Genomic DNA, 25877 nt, shown 5'->3' with positions numbered 1-25877 from the left:
GCAGGATAGCCTTCACCAAAGTTATAGCTAAAACGAGTACAGAAAAGCTTTCCCGAACAAGTTCCATGTGAGATCTAGCTGGAATGCCTCTGTGGAGGAGACTTCAGAACTCATGGGCAGAAAACATAACGATGTACATGCAGTTCTGGCCTTGAAGTATCACCTGCACCTTCATCTGTGTCCTTAAAGGAAACAAATGAGAATCCTCTCTTCTCATGCCTGTCACCCTCCTGATCAAACTCTGACTAAATTGTTTGGCTCCGGCAAATTTCAAATACTGAAATCTTAATGCAGTCTATTTTACTACAGCTTTAGCTACCAATTGAGGTAATCCTCTGCAGTGACCAAAATGCTGAGGCTGGAGCAGCCAATCTACCATCCAAGCAAGAACAAGGCTGTCACAAGAAAAGTGCTTCCAGCTGCTGGCCTAGGACCCTGCTTGTGCTTGTGCCTGCTTGTGCTGCTCGCTACCAACAGCCTCTTGACACAGGCCAGTCTCACCCAAACCTTCTACTTTATGCCTTGCTTAGTTTAGAATCTTTTTCAATTAAAAAAAGAAACTTTCAACTGAGTGCCATTTCCACAAGTTACAGGGAATAAGGCTTGTAGAGAAAGGTATTAGCTGCTGGAAAGTCAGTTTGCAAATTTCTTCCATTTTTAAAATTTCATTTTGTGCAAAATTAGGTACATAGTCTTTTCTTGCCTTCATTCAAACACCACAGAGCCAAACCTGAGGACCATTTAAAATCCACAGCAAAATTCCTATGAATGTAAATAAAAACAAGACCTCAAATGGACACATCAGCTTTTTGCTCGTTAGCTTAGCAATGCAAATAGCATTGAGGACACTGCAAACAAAAACAGATTATGAGCTGTACTGGAAGACATTTTTCACATTTTATTAGTGGAAAATAAGGTGCATTTCTAGCAAGAACTTCAAAGGGACACTACCTTGCCCATAAATGTCTGTATCTGTTTAGTAAAGTGGAATGTGAATATTTGTGAAACCAAAGTAAAAACACGGAGCTATGGAAAATATACAACATACATACGAAGATCAATTCTAAACTTCTACATTCCCAAAGAGTTCAAATGTTACTATTTTCAGATATACCTACAGTTTTATATTATCTCATTCATGGTTTAAGACATCTTCAAAAATATGCTTAGACAGGGTAGGAAAAACTAACTGGAAGCGAGAAGAACAATATCTTTCTTTTCCTGTCTTCTATGATATCTGTTAACTGCAAATAAGATTCTATTACTCCATATTTTTGCCTAAGACACCAAAGTGGAAGACACTACGGTCTTTCATATCACTGAGAAAGCATTAACTTTAGCAAAGAAATAAACGTCTGCTATATTCACCAAATTCAGCAGTCCAGAGTTCAACTTTGCCCTTACAGAAACTAATGAAACTCTCATTAATGCCAGAGGGTGAAGAGCTGGGCTCAAAAATTTTAAATGTGTTTTACTAATAGAATTTACCTTATAAGTAAGCTGGCATGTGAACCCATTTTTTCCTGCTGCTGAAAGCAGCTTGTGGTTTGCTTTTATTCTTTCGAACACAATTAGCAAAGCACTCCAGCAGCTGAATAGATCTATTCATTTGAACAAATTATTCCCTGGCAAAGTTTTTTTAAAAAAGAAATCCCATTCTGGTGTAGTCAGAAGAGACACAAAAGCCTGACTGTCATTAATCTTGCCTGGCTGTGCCTGAAAAAGACAAGTGGGACATACACTGCTGAATGTGTTACACTTCTACCATCTCTCTCAGTGACATTATTGAATTGCTTGCTTCTCCCAGTCCTTATCTTAGCTGGTGTACAATCCTAATTAAAAGGCTGACGTAAGGAATACACACAGGGAAGAGTCTGGCACGGATGTTATGGATGAGCTGATAAACTTTATGAGTACAGCTACCTCCCACATAGCTTTTGTAGTTAACTGTTGGAGCACGAACAGTTGCTCTTACGCTGGCCATTTCTCATTTAGGAGGGCTGAAAATGTTAAAAGTCACAGATTTGCCCTTTTTAATAGGTAATGGCATCTTGCTAACTAATTAATCTATGTAGCTCAGGCTCTGCATAGGCTCTGACATTCTTTCACTGATAAAACTTCATAGGCAAATCAGACTCCAGTTCCCTTTTCCTCCTGTTCATTTTCAGTGTTGCGAAAAGGGCTGTGGATAGGATAAAACCCACGCGTCTATCTAGCAAACAATGATACCATGTAGCTAGCACAGCAGAGATATGTATTTAATTAGTTAATTTTCAGCTTTTAAATGAGAAGAGAAAAAACAAGCCATGGGTGGTCTGTAACCTCAGAAGAGCAAATATCCTGGGCTGTAAAATCATCCCCGCTCAGAATACTGGGTCAGACGTAAAAAAAGCATTTATTGAATTCTAGACCTGAGTAAGGAACAGAAGGTGCATTAAGAACTTTCAAACTGCAGCTTACCACCAATTCATCTAGTGTTCAGCATTATTTAATAAAAATGGGTTATGCATATACTTTAACTGAAACACTATTTATTCATAAACATTTTAACTAGAGCATCTGTTGGGACCTATTCACACACCAACTCAGAGATAGTTTCACGTTCTTCCTTCAAATAAATGCATGTAATTCCCACTGCTGTCTGCCTGACCTATGCTAAAGATCTGTGAGCAGAGTTTGTCCCATATGTTGCTATTAAACTGAGGATCTCAATTGCTTTATAAATTCCAAGACAATGGAATGTAATTGGCAATATATTAACATTACAGAGGTGAGAAAAATGCTATAGTTTCTGTAACAAAATTAAAGTGATTCTAGTGTCCCTATACCTGAATATCCAATCTAAAGGGATTTCTGGAAAGAATTGCACCTCTGGCTATTTTAATCAAAGAGGACAGCCTCCAGGAAGGTACAAAAAAATGGCCAGACCTTCTAGAGAACTACATGATGTTTACTGAAAAAGTAATCAGGTCATTGTTAAATGCTGAAGTGAGAGCTGAGCAGATCTGATGTTTCAGCCCAGTTCTTTGGCTTACATTAACATGACAGTAACTGCTTTCAAATTCAGAAAGTGATAATAAAGAAAATAATAATATTTACTAACAGGCACTGCTGACTGTCAGGCAGCTGTTGCAATGGGACGTTGCAGGCAGGGAATATCATCCTTTTTAGCCCTATCCATGCAGTTACTACCTACCCAAATACTTTTAAGATGCTTTGCCAGAACTTCTCGGAACCCCTTGACACTCTTATTTTCAGTGGGGGTTAGTTAAAAGGTGTTTAAGGAAGTTTATTGCTTCAGAACAGAGACTCCTCGAGAAGTCAGAGAAATTGCCTCCCCAACGCTTTCTACCCACTCACAAACAGCAGGTTCTTCTACCTTCCCCATCACCATAACATAACATCCCTACTGAAACCGCAATTTCTGACCTGGGAAAGAAGTATCCAGAACACGTTCCCTGAATTTCACTCCTTTCTGTGTAATTTCACAGCTGGAAATGAAGATAGCCAACACTGTTTGACCTGCTATTTCTCCAAGGGCCATATGTGCTCTTCAGTCCAGCAATTTGACAACTGCTGTTTTAGGACTTTGCCCTTTCTATCTTTTTTATCTTTCCTTCTGTCATCTGGTTATTTTCCATTTTTATGATATTCTTTTTTGGTAGATAATAATGCCTTTAGGATTAATGCTGGCAAGAGGGCAGGACAAAATGGCAGCACTAACTGCTTTTGTTTTAGTTAAGGTCACTGTGAGATAATTTAGGCCATATATCCAGGGCTTCATTTTCCAGCAACACTGGAAAAATCCACATAGAGTAGCAGAACTGAATGCTTCAAATCCAAATTTTTCTGAATCTGTCCTCCAGGGACATGGCTTGCAGAAAAAGATGAGGATTGTTTCAACACTCGCAGACAGGATTTGAGATAGACTGTACCAAAGACAAAGACCTGCCTTCTCTCACAGGTTTTGATTTTAAGAGCAGAATCCAGCAGAGAAAAGTCAGTCTCTCTCACTTTGCAGCCCACTCAGCTGAGCAACCTCTACTTAACAAGCTTCTCCTGGAGAAAACAGCTATGGTCAGCATGCCATGAGGCAAATATTGCCACTTTCTCTCCATGCTACTAAAAGAAGTACTGTTAATGAGATGCTCACTACGCACACATCTTTCAGAGAGGAAGGTACTGGACCTCAGTTTGGCTTTTTATTTCTCCTCATTAGCTTAAGCCTCAAGACATCCCAGAAACATTTCTCTTCTGAACGTGGCAGCAAGACAATCAGTTAAGGGAATTTGCTCCATCTCTTTCTCATTGTCCAAACTGAGGAAATGCAAAATCATCATAAATGTGAAAAACAGACCAGATTATTAAAATTCACACATTGTAAATGAAGTAATAGAGCTATTTTGCTGTATTCAATCCAAGAATATCCCTTCAAAAAAGGTTTTGTATTCCCCATTGTTTTAGGGAGCTATGAGAGAGCAGATATGGGAGGGTCTGCTGAGATCTATACATGTTAAGCATCAGTGCAATACCAGGAAATTCTGCATTTGAAAGCAAATCTCTTTTCCCAGCAGCTGAGATCCATAGTTCCTAAACGGGGAGCCCCAAATCCCTGAGGTCTCCACGAGGAGATATGCAAGATCTCTTGAGCCAAGAACTACCACTTCAAATGGTAGGAAACTACAGTAGGCACAGATATATCACAAGTTCTCTCTCTGCCCCAAGGCAATGAGAAGAGACTGGGAAGGGTACAGAAAGCTAGGTGGGAAAGGAAGAGCAGGGAGAGGCATAAAAGTCAGCAGCGATGCCAGCAGGAATCCAGCGCCACTGCGTGGCCCTAGGAAGGGTGGACATTTCGGGGGAAGGCAGTGCTTGGAACAAGGTGAACAGCTCTGGACCAAGAAAGGGTGCCCAGCCAGGTAGAAGGGCAGATGGGAGGAGGCAGCCCGCAGAGCTACGCAGGAAAAGGACGAGGCATCTGCAGCCAGGGAAGAAGGGAAGGCAGCAGGGATCCAGGCACCCATGCAGCCGCACTGGGACAGCCAGGAGTGCTGCCAGCACACAGGTCTGATTGCACAAGCAGGCATGGACTGAAGAAAAGAGAAGAGAGGACTTCTGGCAGCAGGTGCACAGACTTGCAAGGAATCTCCCCAGCAAACACATTAGCCAGCAAAACCTTCTCCTTGCCAGCACTGGGGGATTTGATCTCTCGCAGATCCAATTCTGCTTGAAGGTAACAGGGCTCGTACTTATCCAGTGAAACCACTGCATCTCAGCATGCACCAATGCTGAATTGGCTCATGGTTTGATGTGGGTCTGCATCCTACCGAAGCATCCCTCCTCCTTGCTTCAAATTACCCTCTCTAACATCGACCATCACCTGTGACCTTTGCGCACAAGATCCCCAGCCCTCGGCCGGATTAACAGTGCTCCTCATATGGGAAAATTTCACGCTGCCCGAACCAGAAATGCTACAAAACTCTACAGCTGGAAGTCTTTGGGGGTGACTGGATCTTTAATATACAAAATTACATTTCTCAACAACCACAACCAAGAGCAGGTTTTCAAGGTAGATGTCCTGCCAAGTAACATCTGCAAAAGGGCACACAAGAGGGAAAAGGGAAAACAGCACAAAGCACAGTCCTGTGCCTTGTTCAAAACTCATTTAGCAGGTTCTTCAGAGAGCAGCACCTTGAGCTTATCAGCTGGGGTTTCTCTATTAGCCTGTGGCAAAGAATGCCAACAAAAGATTGTTTCTGCCTGCTTAGAGTCTGGAAACTTTACAGTAAAAATGCAAGCCACTGATGTGATTCAACATTACATTTTAAATAAAATACATCAAAGTTCTAACTAGTGCAGGTTTTCTGAATACAGTTGAGGTTATGCAACAAACTGCAGGAGGGATAATTTATTAACACAACCTTCAAGTTCATCAGGTTTTGCTTTTAATCAAGGATGATGCCTCCACCTGGGGGTACACAATGCTTAAAGCAAAGAGCTGAGGTAAGTGCCTAAGTGGAAGCTGGCAAATGAGGGGTTCAGGTTGCTTTCTTCAGTTTAGGACCTAAATTCTCCCCACATCTCATTTTAAGTGTTAACACACGTGCTCTGGATGCCTCAGTTCTTGTCCTCTCACTCAAGAGCCTGCTTTCAAGCAAATCTACCCTTGCTGCAGCATCTTAATTCACAGAATACCTTTCAGAGCAACATTTGAACTAGCTTGAAAAAAACAACATAATATATTACCTTATACTATGAAGCCAAAATGTCTTCTGTCTTTACCAGCTCATTGTTTCCTCTATTGGTAAGCACATATGACAGTGAAAGAAGTTTTGTGCCAGGCTTAACTGCAACAAATTAAAGCTTTTCCCCTGACAGTCATTTTTCCCTATTGAATTGTTTGTATTACAGCTCTCATTTCCTACAGCTAAGTAGTGACGAAACCCTTTTCAAGGCTGGCTTCTTTAAGCACATTTGGAAAGTTTACTCTCTATTATGGGGAAGGCTGACTATCAGGGAAGTACTTGTATCAGCATGCAAAAATTCCTATAGGTATGTGCTATAAATTCTTGCTTCCACCAAAGACTTTTCTATGAATATGCTTAAAGAACTAGCTTTGCTGTAGCTCAAAGGAAATTTTCAGAGGAATCTTCCTCCTGCATTTGGAGAGAAAAAAGAATAACAACGTACACTTTCCTCTACCCATCTCTAGAAGATGCTGGAACTCCCCTAGGTTTAAGAGGGCTTGCAAGGACTATAGTGATATTTTAGACCGTTTAAAATAAACAACAATAACAATTTTAAAGAGCTTACTAGGGAAACAAGACGGTATTTCTCACTAGCCTCAAGAAAAATTTCATCATTCTATGCAATACACTGAGTGTAATTTTCCAAGATCTGCTTTTACTGAAGAAAAGTATTGGGAGAAGACAAAAAAAAAAGTTGTCCTGAACACAGGACAACTGGTCATGGATGATTGCGCATAGGTCTATTCTAGCTGATATTTACTTTACCCACAAAAAAAACAAAACCAAAAAATGCCCACCACATATTGCCAAGGAAAGAGAAAGGAGATTACATGGGCAACAGTGAGTTTTCACAACTGAAACAAGGTATTTCTGACCTGAGAAGGGCTCAGTGCTGCTTTTGCTTTAATTAGGAGAGTGTTTTTAAAGATGCTAAAACCTGAAGCCTGTAAACAAGTACTTACATAATCATCCTCATGCAGCCCTTGCTTCTGAACAGAACTTTTCACCTCCAAGGAAAACTTCTCAAACTCAGGTTTCACTGTTCTTAGCAGAGTGACAGTCTGGAGGTATGAGTATGCTTTCTTGGCTTCAAGGTCATGTTTGTCTCCTCTTTTCCAAGAGCCATTTCCTAGGAGGAAAACAAACATATCTCCAACACCAAATTGGGCACCATTAAAGGATCATCTTCCTTTTTCCATCAGAAAGACCCCTCTCCTTTCCCTAGGGGAGACAGCGAAGTATGAGGAAGAACTGAACCCACTCGAGGAAGTGCAGGAAGCAGGGCAAAGAGCAACGGCTGATGTGACAGCTGTGAAGTAAACATGCAAACAGAAAGACAACTTTACTCCCATGCTGCACTTGCTTATTTTTAAAGGGTGGACTCAAGTCTAAGCATGAGAAGACATCTCCCAGCAAAAAACATGCCAGATCTCAAACACAGAGATATTTAACTTGGAACAAGCAAAGGAGGGTCTGATCACAAAGCTTTTGTGCCATATCACCCCAGTGACGCTCTTTTCAGTCTTGGGCAGTCAGAAAGACGCCAGAAAATATAATAGCATAATCATCAGCCTGCACGAGAGCCAGATCGTATAGTTACTTCTCCCATAGCAGTCAAGGAGAAAGCCACGTGCACAATGGCTGCCAGACGAAGCCTGCTCCTAATGGAGGAGAAATACTTACAAATAAATGGGATTTTGCCTATGCTGTATTTACATGTGTTCTGCATCACAGCAGGGAAATGATTCAACTCAGACCACCAATAGAGTAATCAGATTTTTAAAAGTAGAACAGCTGACTGGTTGTTAATTAACAAAAGCAGCCCTTCTGCCTCATGGGGCCTGACCCTAACAGATCCGGAGACTCTGATCCAAAGCTTCATGAGATCAGTGGAAAGATTCACATTGACCTGGATCAGGTTTTGTGCTATTCTACATAAATGATAACTAGAGGGGCCTAGCGCAGGTCTAGAAGAGTAGTAGTCCTAAACAGTGTGCCTTTAAATACTTACAAGCAAAAGCTAGACAATCATTTTATTTTTGGAACAATAACAACAAAAACTCATGGCTAAATGTGCAAAAGTGAAGACTGTGCAACATGCTAAGTTCTGAAGGGTAACCTGCAGGACCATGAGATGAGGGAGGATGTGGCTATCCTGCTTGGTTAAAGGACCTTAATCATGGTGCTGTTTGGACCAAGAGAAGTGAACGCTTTAGGAGAGAAGATGCTAATAGAGACAGAGCCCAGGCACCAAACCTTCAGTGCTCCTTGCACTGCACTCCAGGCTGCACTGAGCATCTGTGGGGGCGGGACTTCATGGACAGACCCCCAAGTCCTCCCAAAGCAGGTGATTACAGAGCCTGTGTTTCACCCTCTCTGGTACCCAGACACTGCTGTTAGGACTTTTTTTTTTTTTTTGGACACTGAAGACAATTCGGGAATTGCTCTCCTTCCTCAGAGAGCACAGGGAAAATAAAGAAGGAACTGTGCTCTTCAAGAGAGCAACTCTTTCCTCATGCTGCTTTTGCCTCTACGGCAGCTCCCGTCACTCCCAGCAAGGGAGGCAAGGCACAGTTCCAGTTAAGCCCTAAGAATGATTCACGTTAAATGGAAACTCCCTTTAGTTCTCTTCAACCCCAGGAAATCCTTATTTACCACAGGTCAGTACTGGCAAGGATTGCCATATTTACAAAATTCATATATGACCTTCTTTGCTTGTTTATTTATTTGCCAGCTTTTTTTTGGAGCTCTTCTGCTCTCTTATGAATAAATTCTAGACACTTCTGCCTTGGTCTAAGCATTTTTTTCCTCAATTCAAAGATAAACTGGTCAAGATTATTTATGCCAGGACTCCATTCATCAGACCTGACACTGGACAGCAACGAACATCCCGCAGTTGAACATGCTACTAACATGATCACAGTCAGTGGTAGCACTCTTCCTTTTAACATGCGCACTCTGTCCTTGTTCCTGCTTTCCAAAAGACAGACATGCACGTCCAGCAAGAGAAACCTAGCTCAACGGACAAAGCTAACACCTGAAGAGCTCAGTCCATATGTGGAAAAAGAAGGTAGGCACCTGAGCCACCAGCGTAACTATGGGTGGCTTCCTTTTGAGAGGGCACAAGCCTTGCCAGAGCACTGAAGCTCAGAAACTTCTCCCCCAGCCAGTTACTTGCATTTCAGAGGTACAGCACTTCAGTAGGATACCCTAAAGATTATAATATCGTGGGCTTTGCTATGACTCTGCATTTACCAATGGATATGGCTGAAAAGGGTGGAGTTACATACAAAACACTGGTAGCGCCGGTAGAACGTGAATAAATTTCTGTCCTGTACACTATACCTACTTATTTTTAAACAAACTGACAGTGGGAATAGGGAGGCTAAACTTGCATAACAGAGCTCCTAGAATAATTTACATATTTAAATTCCTTCATGGATAATTTTATGGGATGTAGTCTTGCTCCAGTACTTAACTGCAATTGTTGCAGCCTTGACATTTAATAAGTCTGCTCTTCTGGAATATTAAAAATATTCACAACAGAGGGCAATAACAAAATACAGTCACATGAACTTGGTTTGGGGAAATGTTGATTTGTCAGTCACAGACTTAGATTATGTATCTTTTGTAATTCCACTATCTCAAGACACTGGGAAGATGCAAGTTAGGGGGAATTTCTCCACATTTCTCTGTTTGTTTGCTTTTTGCATGTGATGACCATCTGCATAAAGTCATTTTGCTCCTCATGGGAAACACAATCACAAAAAAGGAGAAAAACTTTTTCTGAAGAATTCTGTCAGTGTTAGGAAATGCCACAATTTAACAATACTATATCAGAAGGTAGACAGTTGTAACTATTTACTTTGAAAAACTACAAGTAGACTGGACTTCCTACGACCCAAGGAGGACAATGCTGAGGTCCTCACACAACCATGGGCCATACGTGGCCCCCAGCACAGCACCTTGTGGAGGTCCCCCACCAGAACAGCACAGCGCTGCCCAGTAATTGGCTGAACAAGTGCTGTCTACCAGTGGCTGCATCACTGCAGACACCCATCCCAGTGCAACACTGCCTCCTGCAACCACCTAGCAAATACTGTCATGGAACACGAACTGATTGCAAAATGCAGTGTCCCAACTCCTGTAGCTGCTGCACTCATTGGTCTCCGTTCTCAAAGAGGACTTTGGGTAGCATTTGTCCAGCCAGCTTTGGTGCTTCCCTGGTAGACCTCCAGAGCTGAGCTAGTCACCCTAGGATCTGCTTACAGCCAAGGCAAAGAAATAGTGAGCTTTAGGGAATGATTAATCTGAGCCATTTCAGACATCTAAGGTTGAGGTGAATCACTGTGCAGGAGTGCCTGTTTCTCTCCTGTGACCCTAAGGGGAACCTAGCTCAGAGGCAGACTTGTATCTGCGGTCAGATGAATCACATCTGACATTCATTCTGTGAGATGAAATATAGCAGCTCAGCTGTAACGAGACAGTACCAGAAGCTGGAGCAGTTACTGATCAGCAGTGTCTAGGCACAGGTGGTTTTTTTTTAAAAAAAAAAAAAAAAAGAAAAAAAAGGTCTGCCAAACTCCTAGGGTCTACAGAAGAGCTGAAACTTCAGGGTTCTGTGACTGATGATATGGGTAAAACCTCCAGCTTTTTACCCTGGTCCTGATTAGGGCCAAATGGTTTCACTTATGTCACAAGGAATGAAATCACTGCAAATTTAGATCAGCAAACACATAACCTGGATTTGAACTATTGGTTTGGATCTGGTTCTGTAATTTTACTTTTTAGTTATTTCAGTAATTTTCTTATTAGCTGGTGGAATTTGGCACTGCTTTAGCTAACCTAAGAGATACGTAGCTATATCTGTACTTCTGTAAGTATCTATAACTCTGTATTCAAACAACCACATATGCTTATCATAGAGCTTTTTGACAAAGAGGGCTAGTTATTGTAAAGTGATCTCAGAGATCCTAGACGGATAATCAAAAGTTTATTTAAAAGATTTTCACTTAAGAATAACTTACCTATTAAACAAAACACATCATCCTTTTGCATATTCACTTGCTTATGTTCATAAGCTTTTTAGAGCCTTAAAAGAAGAAAATAAGTTTTCCTTCTTTTTCAACTCCTACTTGGTCTTCAATTTTAAACGAATTTGTTATCGTACTGGATTAGTTAAGGCAGCCTGCAGGGGGGAAATTATTTTCTCTGCACCTGCAAAAGAGACGGCTCTTTCAAAAGCCAGCACTTTGGCACTTCAATAAAGTCTAGTTCTCAGGCAGGTACTTCCCTCAGCTTCAGCAATCCGAAGTTGTTTAAAACTGTGAACATGCACGTTGCTCAAGTACTAACTTTAATTTAACTGAGACAGCTGTTAACAGCTGACAGCAGGTTTGGTCTCTACCATGCACTACCATAAAAACAAATGTAACTGAATGTGGGTATAGTTCAAAAAGCAAATGAATTTAATTTACATTTTTGAAGTCTTGTTCTAACTTCACAAATCTGATCATTTTTCCTTAAAAAATAAGGGGTGAAGTCATCACTTTTATCCATCCTACTTTAGTATATCTGGACTGCTTGTGTCCCGTCCATCATCTCCCCTTCAATGCAACACTGCTGAATATTTTTGCAGAATCCGTTTGCGATCTAAAGCTGAAACAAATGAGACGCATGGATCCCTGGCAGAGACAAGAGGTGGAAACCCAGGTCCTGCAGCTCATCTGTGGAGCTCCTGCATGACAACTCTGCCCACGGCCTGGCCATCATTGGTGCCTCTTCTCAGCCAGCCGCGTGGACCACAGCCCACCAGGGAGCCCCAAGTCCTCCTGGCCTAAAATTTGCAATCACAGGGCTTAGCACAACTAACCTAGAACTGAGCACACACAACGCAATGCGAGGTGCAGACAACTGGCTGCTATGACCAACCTCTCTGCTTGATGCTGCTTCCCCTAAAACTAACTAAATAAATAATCCCCATACTAGAGTCATGCTACATCTTGTGATCCACCCAGTGGTAACTATAGCTAAATAAAAAATTAATGTCTATTTTCTTTCCTGCAATATCATAGCCCAAGTAGAAGGTAATTACAATAAAAGGGAGAGACAGTATTGTATTCTGAGATTCAGTAGGGCATATTTTGAGGCTAACAAATCTAAAAACATTACCAGATTTACAGAAAACCTTGCAACATACTTGAAGAACAAAAACATTACCATATGACGAGCTGTTGAAGAGTTCAATATTGAAGAAAGCATAGTCCCCATTGGTCATTCCTTGCCGGTGAGCAGCTAACATGATGTTCCTGATTGTGTCACCGCTGGCACACATGATTACAACTAGTGGAGAAAAATGGAAAATACAGATAAGATGCAGTTCAAGAACTTTCGAGAACAGTCTGTTAAGTATGTACGCTGCCAGAGACAATGACCCAAACTGTTCTCCTAATGTTGCAACAAACAGGACAGCTCAGCTAGCAAATAAAGCTGATTTCCCAGAGTCCAAAGACGACAGGTACCAAACACAGAGCAACTTTATACTCCCTTATCTCCTCTGATAAGGGATTCAAAAAAAAAAATCTATGACATAATATTTTACTCCTGCAACATGCAATGAAGAGCTGGCTTTGAATTTGTTCAACTGTATATATTCATAAAGTTAATTGCAACAATAAGCCACTGGCAGCTTCACAGGGAAGATAAGACAATCTGAAGATGAGGAACAAAGATGATGCAGTGATATTACCATTTTAGTTTCCAGTCCATTGACCAGTTTGATGTTGATTCATCTCACCTACACCTCAGCTGCCTCAAGCGTAGACATCTAGTCTAAAATTTCTTGACCAGGGGTCCCGCACAGTCAATGGAGAGCAATATCTCTGCAGCTGATTTATTCCATCCTAAGGCAATTTTCTAGGGTCAATGATATGAATCTCTCCAGCAGATGACTTTCTCTCCGACAATACAATGAGCTTAGGCAACTACCTTTGACTGGATGCTTAAATGTTGGCTACAAATGGGGGGGGGGGGAGAGAGTGCCACCTGTTGTGCATGGAGACAAAAGGCGATTACAAGACGAAATGCCACAAGGCCTTGTTTGTCACGGACCAAAGGCTTAACAGGGGCTTATGTCTTGCAAAGGAATCTACAAGCCGGCAGACGCGCTCCATGGAGAAGTGTGATCCATATAATGACAACTCAAAGCTCAGGTAACAAAGCCTCCAGGTACCCTCCCAGCAACCTCCACGTCACTGCAGATCTCTAGCACAGCAGCCCAGCTCACTTTCTGCCTGGCAGGGGAGAGGAGACCATGCAGGCACAGCCCTATTGTTACCAAGTGCCCAAACAGCTGCCAGTGATTCTCAAGGGTGAAAAGAGCTTCAGACAACCCAACTAAAAGCCTGCCTGGCACCGGAGCCATCAATCTCAAGCATGCAAGACAAATTCACCATGTCCCATCCTGAAAGATGCTGCAGCAGGGGCTCGGGAGGTCAGGGTGGTCTGCTCTCTGCCATGTGACAGCTGCAGGCTCTGCGCAGCCCAGCGTCCTGCCGCTGCCCTACCACATCAACTCTAGCGAGCTGGTCTGTGCAAGACCCCTCCACGAGGCAGCAGACCCCCAGTGCATTGTTCCATGTTCATCTAAGGATGTTTGAGAGGTCACTTCCCCAACGCGCTGGGCATGGCAAACCACCTCTTGTTCCCCCTTCCCTCTGCAAGGAAAAGGGATAATCTCAAGCTTGACCTTCAACAGTGGGTAGATACCTCCCACATTGAGCACTCTACATCACCAACTTTTATATGCATTCACAGGACTATGGGTATGAAGCTATAACATCAGATGGTGCCGTGAAGTATTGTATCAATGCACGTTTCGTGGCTATATGCTATAGCAGAGTCATAAGAGAACTTGTCAGAACAATGATTCAAAACCAACTGCACACACATTTCCAGGAATGCTGTCACGCATGGCAGGACTTAAACTACAATAATGTACGCAAATATTTTCACCCAAACAATAAAACTGAATCAGAACCACATTCAGCTTCTCTGGTTAGAAGTGTTCGTTATTGTTAAAAAAAATGAAAAGGCCAAATAGGCCAAATCTTTTCTCACACAATGAATCTTCTCCCATCACTTTTCTGGTTTTATGCCATCACAGGCATAAAGTTCCAGATGCGGCCCTGGTATAAATCACATTCTGTTAAATCCACACACTTCAGGAAAGTTATACCATGCATACCTCTGTCCAGCTGATTATTGCAGAGTAATAATAATAATTTCCAGAGTCACAGAGCAAGACGTATTTCATGACTATTATGAGGTATCAACATGAAGGAAAAGAAAAAGAAACAATTCTTGTAATAAAATTTGGATCAAATTTTTTCCAGACTTACAGCAGGAATGGATTTGTCTCCCTGTTCCTAATTTCAGTATAGGTGAGAGATTTCCTTCTGAAATGTTTCCTTGCTGTCCTCCCAAATCTCCCTTGACTTGCCTTTATAATTCATACCTATCATAAAATTATAATCTGTAGATGGAAATCAAAGCAATTCCCCTAACATCAGTAAAAGATCTTGGGAAAAAAAGAAATAAAGAAAAATGGAGGAAAAAAAATCTACTTTAAAATACATTAAGTCACGTTTTGTAAGCCTCTGAAGGAACGTAAGGAAACTATTAACTATTTGGATGTGGTTTTTAACCCAGCAGGAGAGCAAAGATTACATATTTCAAGATTTTGGGGCAAATTAGCTATGGTCAGATCTCTTGCAATCTTCCAAAAATGTAAATTATGCTTACTTAATCTGCATCTGTACATTACTGCTGTATACATACAAATGTACACATGCACACACACAGTGCTTTCCCTCTGGTATTAAATACACATAAAGTAATTCTAATACTAATACTTTGAATTTATTGACAAAGATTATTGACTCATTCTGCAAACACTTAGTGTAAAAATTCCAGTAAGAAGAGAGCCTTAAAGGAGTAAGTGTCCCCTTTGCTACGCACTTGCCTCCTTACACAAAAGGTGTGTTTAAGCACAGCGTGGGGTTCATGACCACCGCAGCGAAAATGAGCCTTCAAAAGTGAGGTTCAGTGATTAATGACATTCATTAAAGACAGGTGGTTAACTTCTATCACCATATTTTTCATCATGATTTTGTTGCGGCTCCAAGGCTTGAGGCTTTTGAAATGGCTCCAGGGCCTGGACAAGCATTTCTGGCAAACACTTCGTGCAGCCAAGCGCATCCCTGGCTCCTGACCCCAGGGCCCAGGCTCCAGCCCTGACAGCTCTGCGCAAACCCCATCCGTTGGGGATTTAACCCCCTGGGCCAGCCCGGGACACTCGCAGGCCTGGCAGCTCCAGCCAGGGGTGATGGCAGGTCACATAGAGCAGGTAACACACCTTAAGACTCCTCCAGTCAGAGTCGCTAGAAGATGGCTAGCAAAGCGCAAGATTCGTATCCGATGGGGCAACTTCTTTCTGAGCCAGAAGACAGTTTCTAGCAGGCATCCCATATCTGTTTTAAAGTCTGCTCCTATACCTTGTTGCTAAGGGAAGTGCCACCGTCCAGGTGGCATCACCACCAGCAGGGATACGAGATGATGTCTTGCCTGTACATTTGTGCAGGCAAGGGAGAGGGTGTAGAGTCAGAGCATGGGACAATGTCACCATAGGTGTGACACCGTAGGCCCTAAAAACCGATCAAAAGAAGTAGAGAGGAAGTAATTTGGATAGCACCACACAAACACCTTGCCCACGAGCCACACTACCCCATCAGGTGACCTTCAAGGAGTCCCAAGGAGAAATGAAGATCTAAGCTGGTAAGCTAAGGTGCATGGTGGATCCTTGTCACGATAAATGACTTATAAGATATTTTGATGGCCTTAGCGTTGTGGGCAGCAGGACCACCACTTAGGCCAAAAGGGATGCGCAAGGCAAGGCAAGGCAGGCCATAGAGTCAGGACTGCACAAACAGAGGTGGAAGGGTCTCACTTACTGCATTTAGCAGTAGCAGCATGAACCAAAGGACATATGAAAACAGGTGAGACGGAGGGGGAGGACCACCCCATGCACAAAGGGAGAAAGTAGTAACACAGAGGGCTGCTTTAACCCAGTTATTAGCAAATTAAAGAATGATATTGAAAAGCAAGACCAAGCTCAAATGTTTTGTTGAGCTGGGACGTTGTTAAGTGTAGTAGAAAGCAAACCTCTCTGCCCTGGCTCTTGACACAGGGATAGAGAGCAGAGCTTGCCTTTAGCCATCACTCATGATCCAACAGCACAGCCAGAGCTCCCTTTGGCTAAGTATTAAAACTTATGTTTTCTTGCCATAATCTTATTTTTATGCTCTTAGCATCAGGAAAGGCAAACATGCACATAACTTAGGTTGATTTAAAAAAAAAAAAAAATCTTTCCATACTTGGTTTCCTCTAGCACTTACAAGTTTCTTTCTCTTCATTCACTACATTGTCCCAAACAGTACTTACAGGAAAGGTACATTTCAAGCACCTGCTTAAGTATTTTCACAAAGAGGATTAAAGATCCATCTGTTATTAGACAAATATGGTCCTGTGCATATTAAGGAATTTCACATCAACATGACATCACTAGTGCAAAGCTGGACTGTTAAAGCACTGCAGCCTACAGCATGGTGACATGAGTTCTGTCAGCCATACAGAGCACGATTTATATCTGCTCAGTTTTTACACTATTTTAAGATTCTACAACTAGGGATGTAAGAAGAGTATAAAATATTTTTAACATCTATGTCTCTACTGAAACACAGCTAAGGACTTTCTCTAACTTGATCTCTAAGATTCCGCTGCTGAAATACACCCTTTTTGCCACAAGTTATTAAAGAAATCTATAGCTGGTAAAGCCTCTAACAGAAAATACCTTTTTTTGATGAGCCCCCATATCTGTGCATCACTTGGCAAGACCTCATTTCAAATTTGTAATTAAATGTATTTTAAACGCTCCAAAGTACTTCAAGCATTTTATTACTTCATGCATCCAGCCCAGGGGTGATTTTCCAACAAGTTTTACAAGCCATTTATCTCCACAGTGTTTTGCTAACAGTTGGTGGCAATATTACTGCACGCACTCGACAGTTTAGAGTTCACACATTCCCTGACACGACCGCTTCCACAAAATGTATTTGTTATTCATGAAGCACTCAACGGGGCCCCTCATAGCAGCAGTGGGGAGAAAGATCGCCACGGCAAGACACAGCAGGGCAAGAAGAAAACATCTCCGCTCAGCCTTTGAACTCACACACAGTCATTTAAAACAATCTCACAGAACGAGCAACGGATTTGCTGCTCCGCATCTGTGGGTGGACGCACGTGATTTCAGTCTTGGTGTCACAGCTTACCCCGGGGAGAAAGCCAATTTCTTGTTACACCACCAAAGCATCCTAATAAAAACCACCAAGGGCGACTCCCTCCCCTCCCCGCAAGGGCAAGCATTAGCAGGCTGCACTCATGGGCAGCTGGTCCCACTCTGGTGGCCACCTTCTCCCAACAGGTAGAGAAGCGACATCCCTTCTGGAAAGCCCTGCCTGCCCAGTGTCCCCGCATCGATCCTGAGCGGCGGCAGGGACGTTTTTGGACATGAAGCCGAGCTTGGCGTGCCTTGAAGCCCTGGCCTCGCCCCAGGAGAGCGGTGGGCGGGAGGAGAGCAGAAGTGCAGCCAGCCTCACGTCAACGTGAAGCGAGACCGGAGGTGAGACCCCTCCGCCCCATCCCCACCTGCCCCGCGGACTCACCCCGCTCGCCAGCCTGCAGGGCGCGGACCACGTCGTCGAGGTCGAGGTGGCGGCTGCTCTCGTCGAAGCTGTGCACGGCCATGTGGAAAGCCTCCTCCTGGAAGACCACGTGGACGCCCTCCATGGCGAAGTAGCAGCTGCGCTCGGGGTTGCTGTCGCTGTAGAGCAGCGTGGCGCGGCTCCACTGGTGGTGGCGGAAGAGGGCCAGGAGCATCTCGCCCATCTTGGCGTAGGCGGGCGCCACGCGGGTCAGGTGCGAGTACTCGCCGCCCTTGGCGCCGAAGCCGGCGGCCAGGGCGCCCGCCGACAGCATGGGCACGTCCCAGTGGGCCGCCAGCCGCGCCACGGGCGCCGCCGCGTACTCGCACACGGGGCCGAGCAGCAGGTCGGGGCGGCGGCGCTGCAAGGCCACCATGTCGACCAGGCTGAAGAGGGCACGGTTGCCGCACGCCGAGTCCTCGTAGGTGAGCTGGAAGGCGTAGCCGGGCGGCAGGCTGGAGCCGTTCTCCCGCAGGCTCCGCACCGCGTACTCGATGGCCGGCCGCACCCGCCCCAGCGAGAAGAGGTAGGAGTCGTCCTGCGGCAGCAGCACCAGCACCCGGATCACCTTCTCCTCCTCCGCCGCCGACTCCGCGCCCGCGGAGCCGCCCAGCGCCGCCAGCACGCACCAGAGGCCGCCGAGCAGCCAAGGCGGCATCGCGGCCTCTCCTTCCCCCCCCCCCCACCCCCCCACCGCCGCCGCTGGCCGCGAGCCCACGCGCCCACGGCCACGCGGGGCCGGCGCGGCGGGGGCCGAGCGCCGCCGGCTCGCTCGCTCGCTCCCTCCTTATTCCCCTCTCGAGTTGTTCGCTTCGTGCTTTTATTGCTCAGGTGCTTTGCAAAAAAATAAATAAAAATAAATAAATAAATTAACAACCTGCCCCCGCCGGCTGGCGCTACGGACGGAGCATCGCCCGCGCGCGCGCGCGCTCCGCCGCCCCCCGTGGGGTGCCCCGTGCCGCTCCGCGGCTCGCGCCCGGCGGTTTAAATAGGGTGGGAGCGCGGGCGCACACACGGCGCGGCGAGGCCGGGCTTGCGCCCGGGGAGGAGCCGCTCGCCGGCCCGCCCCCGCCCCCCGCGCACCCCCGCGCACCGCCGCGCAGGACGGACGGACGGACGGACGGACGGAGCGAGCCCCGGGCTTAGCTAGTATATGTACACGTCCTTGCGGACCTGCGCGTATACATTTATGTATTTATCCCTGCTAGGCTGCTGCCTTCCTGAGAAGCGGCTCCACACCGGCGATTAAGGAACCCACTGCGTTTCGTTTTAATTTTTTGTCTTCGTTGGGAAGGGGGGGGGGGCGGTGCTGACGCCCCAGCCGGGGGGGCGCAAGCCGCGCTGGAGGCGGCGGAGCGGCGCGGAGCGGCCCCGGCGATGCCCCGCGGCTGCCGGGGCGGGGGGGAGAGGGGGCAGCGGCGGCGGCGGGGGGTTCCGCAGGGCTGGGGGGGGGCGGAGGGAAGGGGGCGATCGCAGCCCTCGGGGGGCGGCCCCGGTCCCCGCAGCCCGCCGGCCGCCGCCCGAGGGGCTCCGGGCGCCGCTTTGCGCCCCGCCGCCTGCCCGCTGGAGCCGCCGGGGCGCGACGTGATGCCGCGAGGGGCAGAGGCTTCCCCGGTGAAAGAGGGGAGACAAGGGCTGTCCCGAGATGCTTTTCTTGGGGGGAGGGGGGAGAAAAAAAAAAAAGAAAAAGGAAAATAACTTTTGAAATTGTCCTGGCAAGGCTGCCCAACAGCAGCGTGTTAACTGCATCCCTGATCTGCTCTATTTACCAGTTGTAAAGCTACTATGCTTAAGATTTCGGTGTTATCCATTTAAAACAGACACCCGTTTTTTGGAATAAGGAACAATGCCAGCATGAAACACGCGGAATATTTTGTGAAAGAGGCTTTGGGATCTCCGATGTTTTTTGACAGTGAAATCCTAAGGCACGTCTCTCAGTGGATGTCTCTGTGTCCCATAATGGTCCGCACCCTCAAACCCGGGCAGGGCAGCACGGCGGCACGTTCTGTGCTTACTCAGAAAGTCCCAGGTTTGAATTAGTAAGGTGAGTGAACTGCTCCTTGCTTTACAGATAGGGTTTGTTTCGTTCAGCGCCAAGGTCGTTGTCAGGGCAGTTATGTGTAAACTCAGGTTTGTTGCTGCCTTCACCATTCAACCTCTGAACGGGAAACCTGGGCTCCCGGGGTGACCCGTCCACTCAGCTTTGCGATTTCTTGATTGAAAAGAAAAGAAAGCTGGGAAGTGCATCTGCAATTACAACTGTGAAGTGGAATGAAAACACCGGATAATACTCTGTACAAAAGTAATCATCAAAAAAAAAAATCTTTTGGGGGGAATCATTTATCTAATACAGCTCAATAAAATAATAAAGCTCAGAAATTCATAGATGGCTAGCTTCTCTAAGAAATGTGCCTCTAAAGTACTTTTATTTGGTTACTGAATTGAACTTCAGAGCGTTCTTGAAGATCACATAAACATCCACCCTGGTGAAGCTCATTTAGTATGTTCCTGTACTGTAAGTTATGTCAGGCATTTTTTGTTGTAAATGACTACATATAACATAGTCGAGATTAAGCAGAATGTTACAATATACAACACTCCAGCCATCTTCACCACAGAGCTTGCAAAAACATTTTCTTAAGACACATTTTGAAATGCTGACCTTTGTAGTTACTGCTTTATGGTGACCCTACAGATGTGTTTACAACATTGAAATCTGGAAACATCTCTTTTGATTCCCTCCTTCCCCCACCAGAATATCTTTTCCATTTTACGTGTGAGCTCCATACTGTCCTAGCTGTCTTATTTGAGTGTAAGCTGTGTAAACACGAAGGCAGAGATAGTAAGCGTATAAATCACAGGGCTGCCATCCTTCACACTGGCTGCTCCTTGTGAGGTGAAGTACTGCGGGGACTGAATAAGAGTGGGAGAAGCAGGGCGCCAGCATGTGGGAAAAGGGCATAGAGCCAGTATTATTTAGCAGTAAAGGGTAAAGACCAGTTTTGATGCTTCTAGAAAAGGATTTGGCCCACGGTATGCGGTCCTTACTTGCATGAGCAATTGCATTCAACCTTACGGAAGTAACCATGCCTCTGCAGGCCCCGAAGCATCAAGAAATTCTTCACCTTAAAGACATTTTATAAAGAGTAACTCCAGCCTGTGATTCATTTATTTTTCTGAGCCAAAAAATTATGTATGAAAGTGGACTTTTAATCCCAATTCAAAATATCTCTTAATCCAACCCATCATTAGTTCAGTTCCAGGATTTTCCGTAGCTATAAATCCAACATTTCTCCACAGACTTTTAAATCCAACATTTCTCCACAGACTTTTTTTTTTTTTCCAGCTACATTAATGCTTTTTCATAGGAGCAAATCCTGCAGTGCTGAATCGGTAGCAGGCAGACTGTCCGTGCACTGCAGCAAGAGCAAAGATCTCAGACTGACCCTTTAGGGCTAAGGTCACTACAGACATAGGCTTTTTTCCCCTCTGAAATAACACGTGCACAAATCAAGAATCACTTGGCTCGCTCCAACTAGCATTAACAGCCTGAACTGCCTGCTGTAGATTAAGAAAATTCTTCACAGACAGGTTTGCTGAAAACATAGTCCCCCCTAGAGGTTGAAAAGGTGAAATATTTTAATGTCGCCTGTACTGCAAATACATCCTGCCATTCAGACTTTCAAAATCATCGTTTTTCTAGAAATGTATTTGTTTTTATTTCAGGAAATCTGTATTTTTCTGAAGCACGCATAATGGAGCTCTTATTGCACATGACGCATCTTGGTGTTTATTTTTGCATGTTGTGGTCTTATCTTTCTATACTTATGTTCCACTAAAATGCTGCACAGCTTTTAGGTGAAAACCTGGCAGCGTGAAAACTCAAGATGGGCAGAGCTGATTCTTAAAAAAGTGAATGAAAAGTGGTCCTATAGAATCTGTTTAATTCTGTTCTTTAATTGACACCAACTTCTGTGTACGCACGTTTCTAAGAACTAGAAAATGACAGATTAAAATTGCACACGGAAAACGTGAGCATACAGCAATAACACTTTGCTGGTTCTAGAAAGTTTGCAGAACTTATTTTGCTTACTATCTTAGCAGCTGGAAATCCCCCAACCAGTCTAGTGGGTGTTCTCCCAGGGTGTGCTTATGTTTCTGAGGAGCATTTCAAGAGCACGCACTCTTCTATGGCATAAAAACTAGAGGGCTAAAAGTAAAAAATTGGTACTTGCCGTGTTTCCTCCCACCTACAGGGTAATATTGAATGTGAGGCAGTATGGTGAAAGACAACAAATCAGGAAATCTTTGCAGAGACATGACATTCAAGGCAAAATGCTGGAGAGCTGCCATGGCTTAGGGAAAAACCCTGCTCTCAGAATTGTCCTAGGAGGCCCCGCTCTGGGTTTAGAAGAATTATTACAGAGACGTGATTGTATATTTCTTATATGCATGTTGGGGACGTATCCAGATTTATCAAAATTAGATTATTGGCAACTAGTATGAGTTAAAGCAACTTCAACATGGTCCTGAATAATCCCTTGGGACTGACTTCGGGCATAAATCACAGCCCGCAAATGTGCCTTGTGACAGTCTCAGGTCTGTGCCCTGAGCAGTCCCAACACAGGAACTGGGTCTATGTCTTTATTTCCATCCGAAGACTTTGGAGACTCCCTGATGCACTGCGCTTCGCTGCATACAGGAACAGCTCTAATGACCTTAAACTAGAGATATCTCCTTAGCACTTTGATGAAACACTTCCAGTCGCCTCATTTCTTCTCCCCTTCCTTTTCCCATCAAACTATCTGACATTATGGCAGGGATAAGTCAGCCCTAACATATTTTATAGAAAAGAATTCTGAAGATATGCAATAGGTTGCTCGTGGATGCTGAAGTTACTGAAGCTACTAGTTATTTTACACAGGTAGACATCAATACATGTCTGAAGTATATTCTGTGTTGCCTTTCTAATCTCTACCCTAGTCTATGTCAACAATAAACTGCCTTAGTAATAAATGTATCTAAATATATGATAGATTGCCAAGGAATTGTAGGCCTAGCTCAGAAAGATTCATGTCGGTTTTAAAATACGGGGAAATAGTTTTTCATTTCTATGATGCTGCTAAAATTGCCAGGAATTGTATGTAGTATTTTTCAGTTTCTACTGACTCGTCACCTGTCTCAAGAAGGTCATCGTCTACTAAATGCAGGAAGAGATACTGAAAATTCAAAGAGGAATAGACGAAATCATCTTTTCAAGCGTTTTGAAATAAGACAGAACAATGTGCACAAAATTCTCTTTCTATTTGAAGTTAATTTCTCTTCTGTAGTACCAAATGGAAATAGGTGCTTTAGGGATTATTGCAAAGTATATTTTTCTTTTCCCTTCTATGACTAATATTCATGAGAAATATAATGACCTGTACTTCTGCAGTCAAGGCATGTCTGCAGCTGCCGCAGTAACTTTGCCACACCTATGCCTTTCATCTCCAAAATGAAGGAACATTAAGAAAGACGTTACTATAAAAAAGACCCGTAGTGTTCAGCAAATGCAGCAATAAGTATAACATACCTCAGCTATAATAGTGTTGTTAGCGCTACCTGTCAATCAGCCTGCCTGATATTGTTGATTATGTAATGGTATTATGTACGGTCATTATGCATGAAATGACAATGTTTTCAGTTGCTTATAATTTTAGCCCAATATTAACTGCTTGGGCTCAAGTTTCCATGATGTGGGTCTACCCTAGGCTGCTTTTTGTTCTTCTAAATTTAGGCAGAAAATCTTGGCCATTTCTCAAGAAGTTAAGGAAATAGTTATTGTCTTACCCCCATAACAAATCCTGGCAACTTCATTTTGAATTCAGCCCTTCAAATCTGGGGGGGGGGGGGGGGGGGTGATCGGTCACCTGTATGTGAGGGGCAGGGGCATGAAAAACGTGCTTGCATTTAACCAGATGCAAATTCTGAGATCCGAAAGACTGATGTTCCTACAAGCAGAGCACAGGCCTGCAAAAGGGTAACAGCTTACAGCCAAGAAGATTTCATCTGCCCTATGTATGCACCATCCCCTTGCAACTTGCTTATCACCTTGTACCTGCACTGTCCACCCAGAGTGACCAAGCCTTCTTTCCACTCCAACCCTCTACCTTAGCTGTGACCCAGATGCACACACACAGCTTCACAGGGATGAAGGTATTTTCTTCAGTCTTTGGGGGGCTCCAGCTGCTCCAGGCTGTGTTGGGTGAAGGCACCAGAAGTAACATTAGGAAGTCTGATCCTGTTGTTTTCTTTGTATAGCCCAGAGGAAAGCTGGACGGATTCTTCTGCATCCACCTGAGACACCGCCGTGCTGGCAGTTCTCCAAGACAAGCTCCAGAGTCAGCTGGGCATGGTGATTCTTGCCCATGCCCAACCATAGATTTCCAAAAAGCATTTCATATGCTTCACAGAAAAAACAGCCTGGGTAACAGGAACTAATCCTTACGTGTTATACTCAGCTTGGGCAGCATTTAATTTGAACCAATTTTTTTAAAAGTTCTGATTAATAATAAGAAATTATGCTATACTTGCATGGTATTTAAATTATAAGACTGGGCTAGGGAGAATTCAGTCTTATTATTAGGTATAGATGTATATCTGTTGAGGTCAAATAATCTCAGTTCAGCATCCACAGACTCTGAAATTCTACTGACAACATGCAGCAGAGCAAGGAAAGGTGTAAGAATTCAGAGGCCAACTTGAAAACATAGACTCATTTGTTAGTACAGCCTTATTAAAAAGAACCAGTTGAGCTTCGGTTGTTAGCTTCGACTTTGGAGGTAATTAGCTGCCAATAAAAGCCAAGAACACCATTCAGACGTGACTCACTGAATTCTCACCACAAAATTTGGCATGTGGCTCTTGTGTGTCTGTGTTGCACTGCAGAAGAGATTGCACAGTGTCGAACCGGTGCCAACGGACAGCCAGACAACGTGGACAAACACTGAGGAACAGTTCAACGCTTGCACGCTTCACTCAAAGACAAAGAGGAAATTTGTAATAAATGACTGGCTGATCATAACCCACGTCACAAGTGGACAACCACACTATAAAAAGGGGACCCATATCCTAAACAGCTGCAAGAGGTGCCTCCAGTAAACAAACTGTAGCTCCACAGATGCAAGAGGTCAGATCGCCAGACTCCACTAACTTTACTTGGGCTCTACAAGTTTACTCCTTGGAAGCACTGGATTTTCACAGAGCAAAACTATCTTTCCTTTCTCTTCCATAAATAATGAAGATTAAACTTGCTGTGATGGCTGTTCAAGGAGTGCAAAGAATAATACCTCTTGTCCTCTGCCTGCCATCCCAGACAACATATAATATGGGGTGAAATGCAACTTTAAACACAGCAGGTATTACTTACATTACTCGTTTTTCTTTTACAGCATATGTGTGGTTCCACTGAACTCTACCGCAAGAAGTACTGATCACAAGTTGACAGCAGGACTGCAGATATACCTTTTGTTTCTAAGAATAAAGACTTTTTGAATTTTTTCAATTCAAGCAAAGCATCCCAGCACTTCCTTTGATTTTCCAAGTACTTTCAGAGATGAGATAAATATTTAGAAAGCAAACTTTAAATTGCATTATTTGAAAAAGTATAATCTTATAAAGTACCCTTTCCTTATGTTGTCCCTTCCCAAAATGAGAAAGAGAGGGGGATAGAGAGAGAGAGAGAGAGCAAGCAGGCGAGTGAGAGTCAGAGTCTTTTTTGAGAACACAGATTTGAAAAGGGTCTCCAAGCTCATCACATCTCTTTCTCCGC

The 25877-nt window shown here is 44.1% G+C and overlaps 1 protein-coding gene across 2 annotated transcripts in view; it reads right to left on the bottom strand.

Annotated features, from left to right (window-relative positions):
- LOC138064278 (atrial natriuretic peptide receptor 3-like) overlaps positions 1-18726 on the bottom strand; it is a 49496-nt gene extending 30770 nt beyond the window's left edge. For both annotated transcript variants that reach the window (XM_068926058.1, XM_068926060.1), the window contains exons 1-3: positions 18029-18726; positions 12468-12590; positions 7211-7377 (exon numbers count right to left, since the gene is read on the bottom strand). In XM_068926058.1, coding sequence (XP_068782159.1) covers positions 7211-7377; positions 12468-12590; positions 18029-18725 — 987 coding nt within the window. In that variant the 5' untranslated portion in view covers position 18726. The remainder of the gene's footprint in view (positions 1-7210; positions 7378-12467; positions 12591-18028) is intronic.
- Positions 18727-25877: the final 7151 nt, after the last annotated feature.

This window comes from Struthio camelus, chromosome W, assembly GCF_040807025.1.
Source record: "Struthio camelus isolate bStrCam1 chromosome W, bStrCam1.hap1, whole genome shotgun sequence".
Classification (NCBI taxonomy): domain Eukaryota; kingdom Metazoa; phylum Chordata; class Aves; order Struthioniformes; family Struthionidae; genus Struthio; species Struthio camelus.
This window is presented reverse-complemented; position numbering and strand designations above follow the sequence as displayed.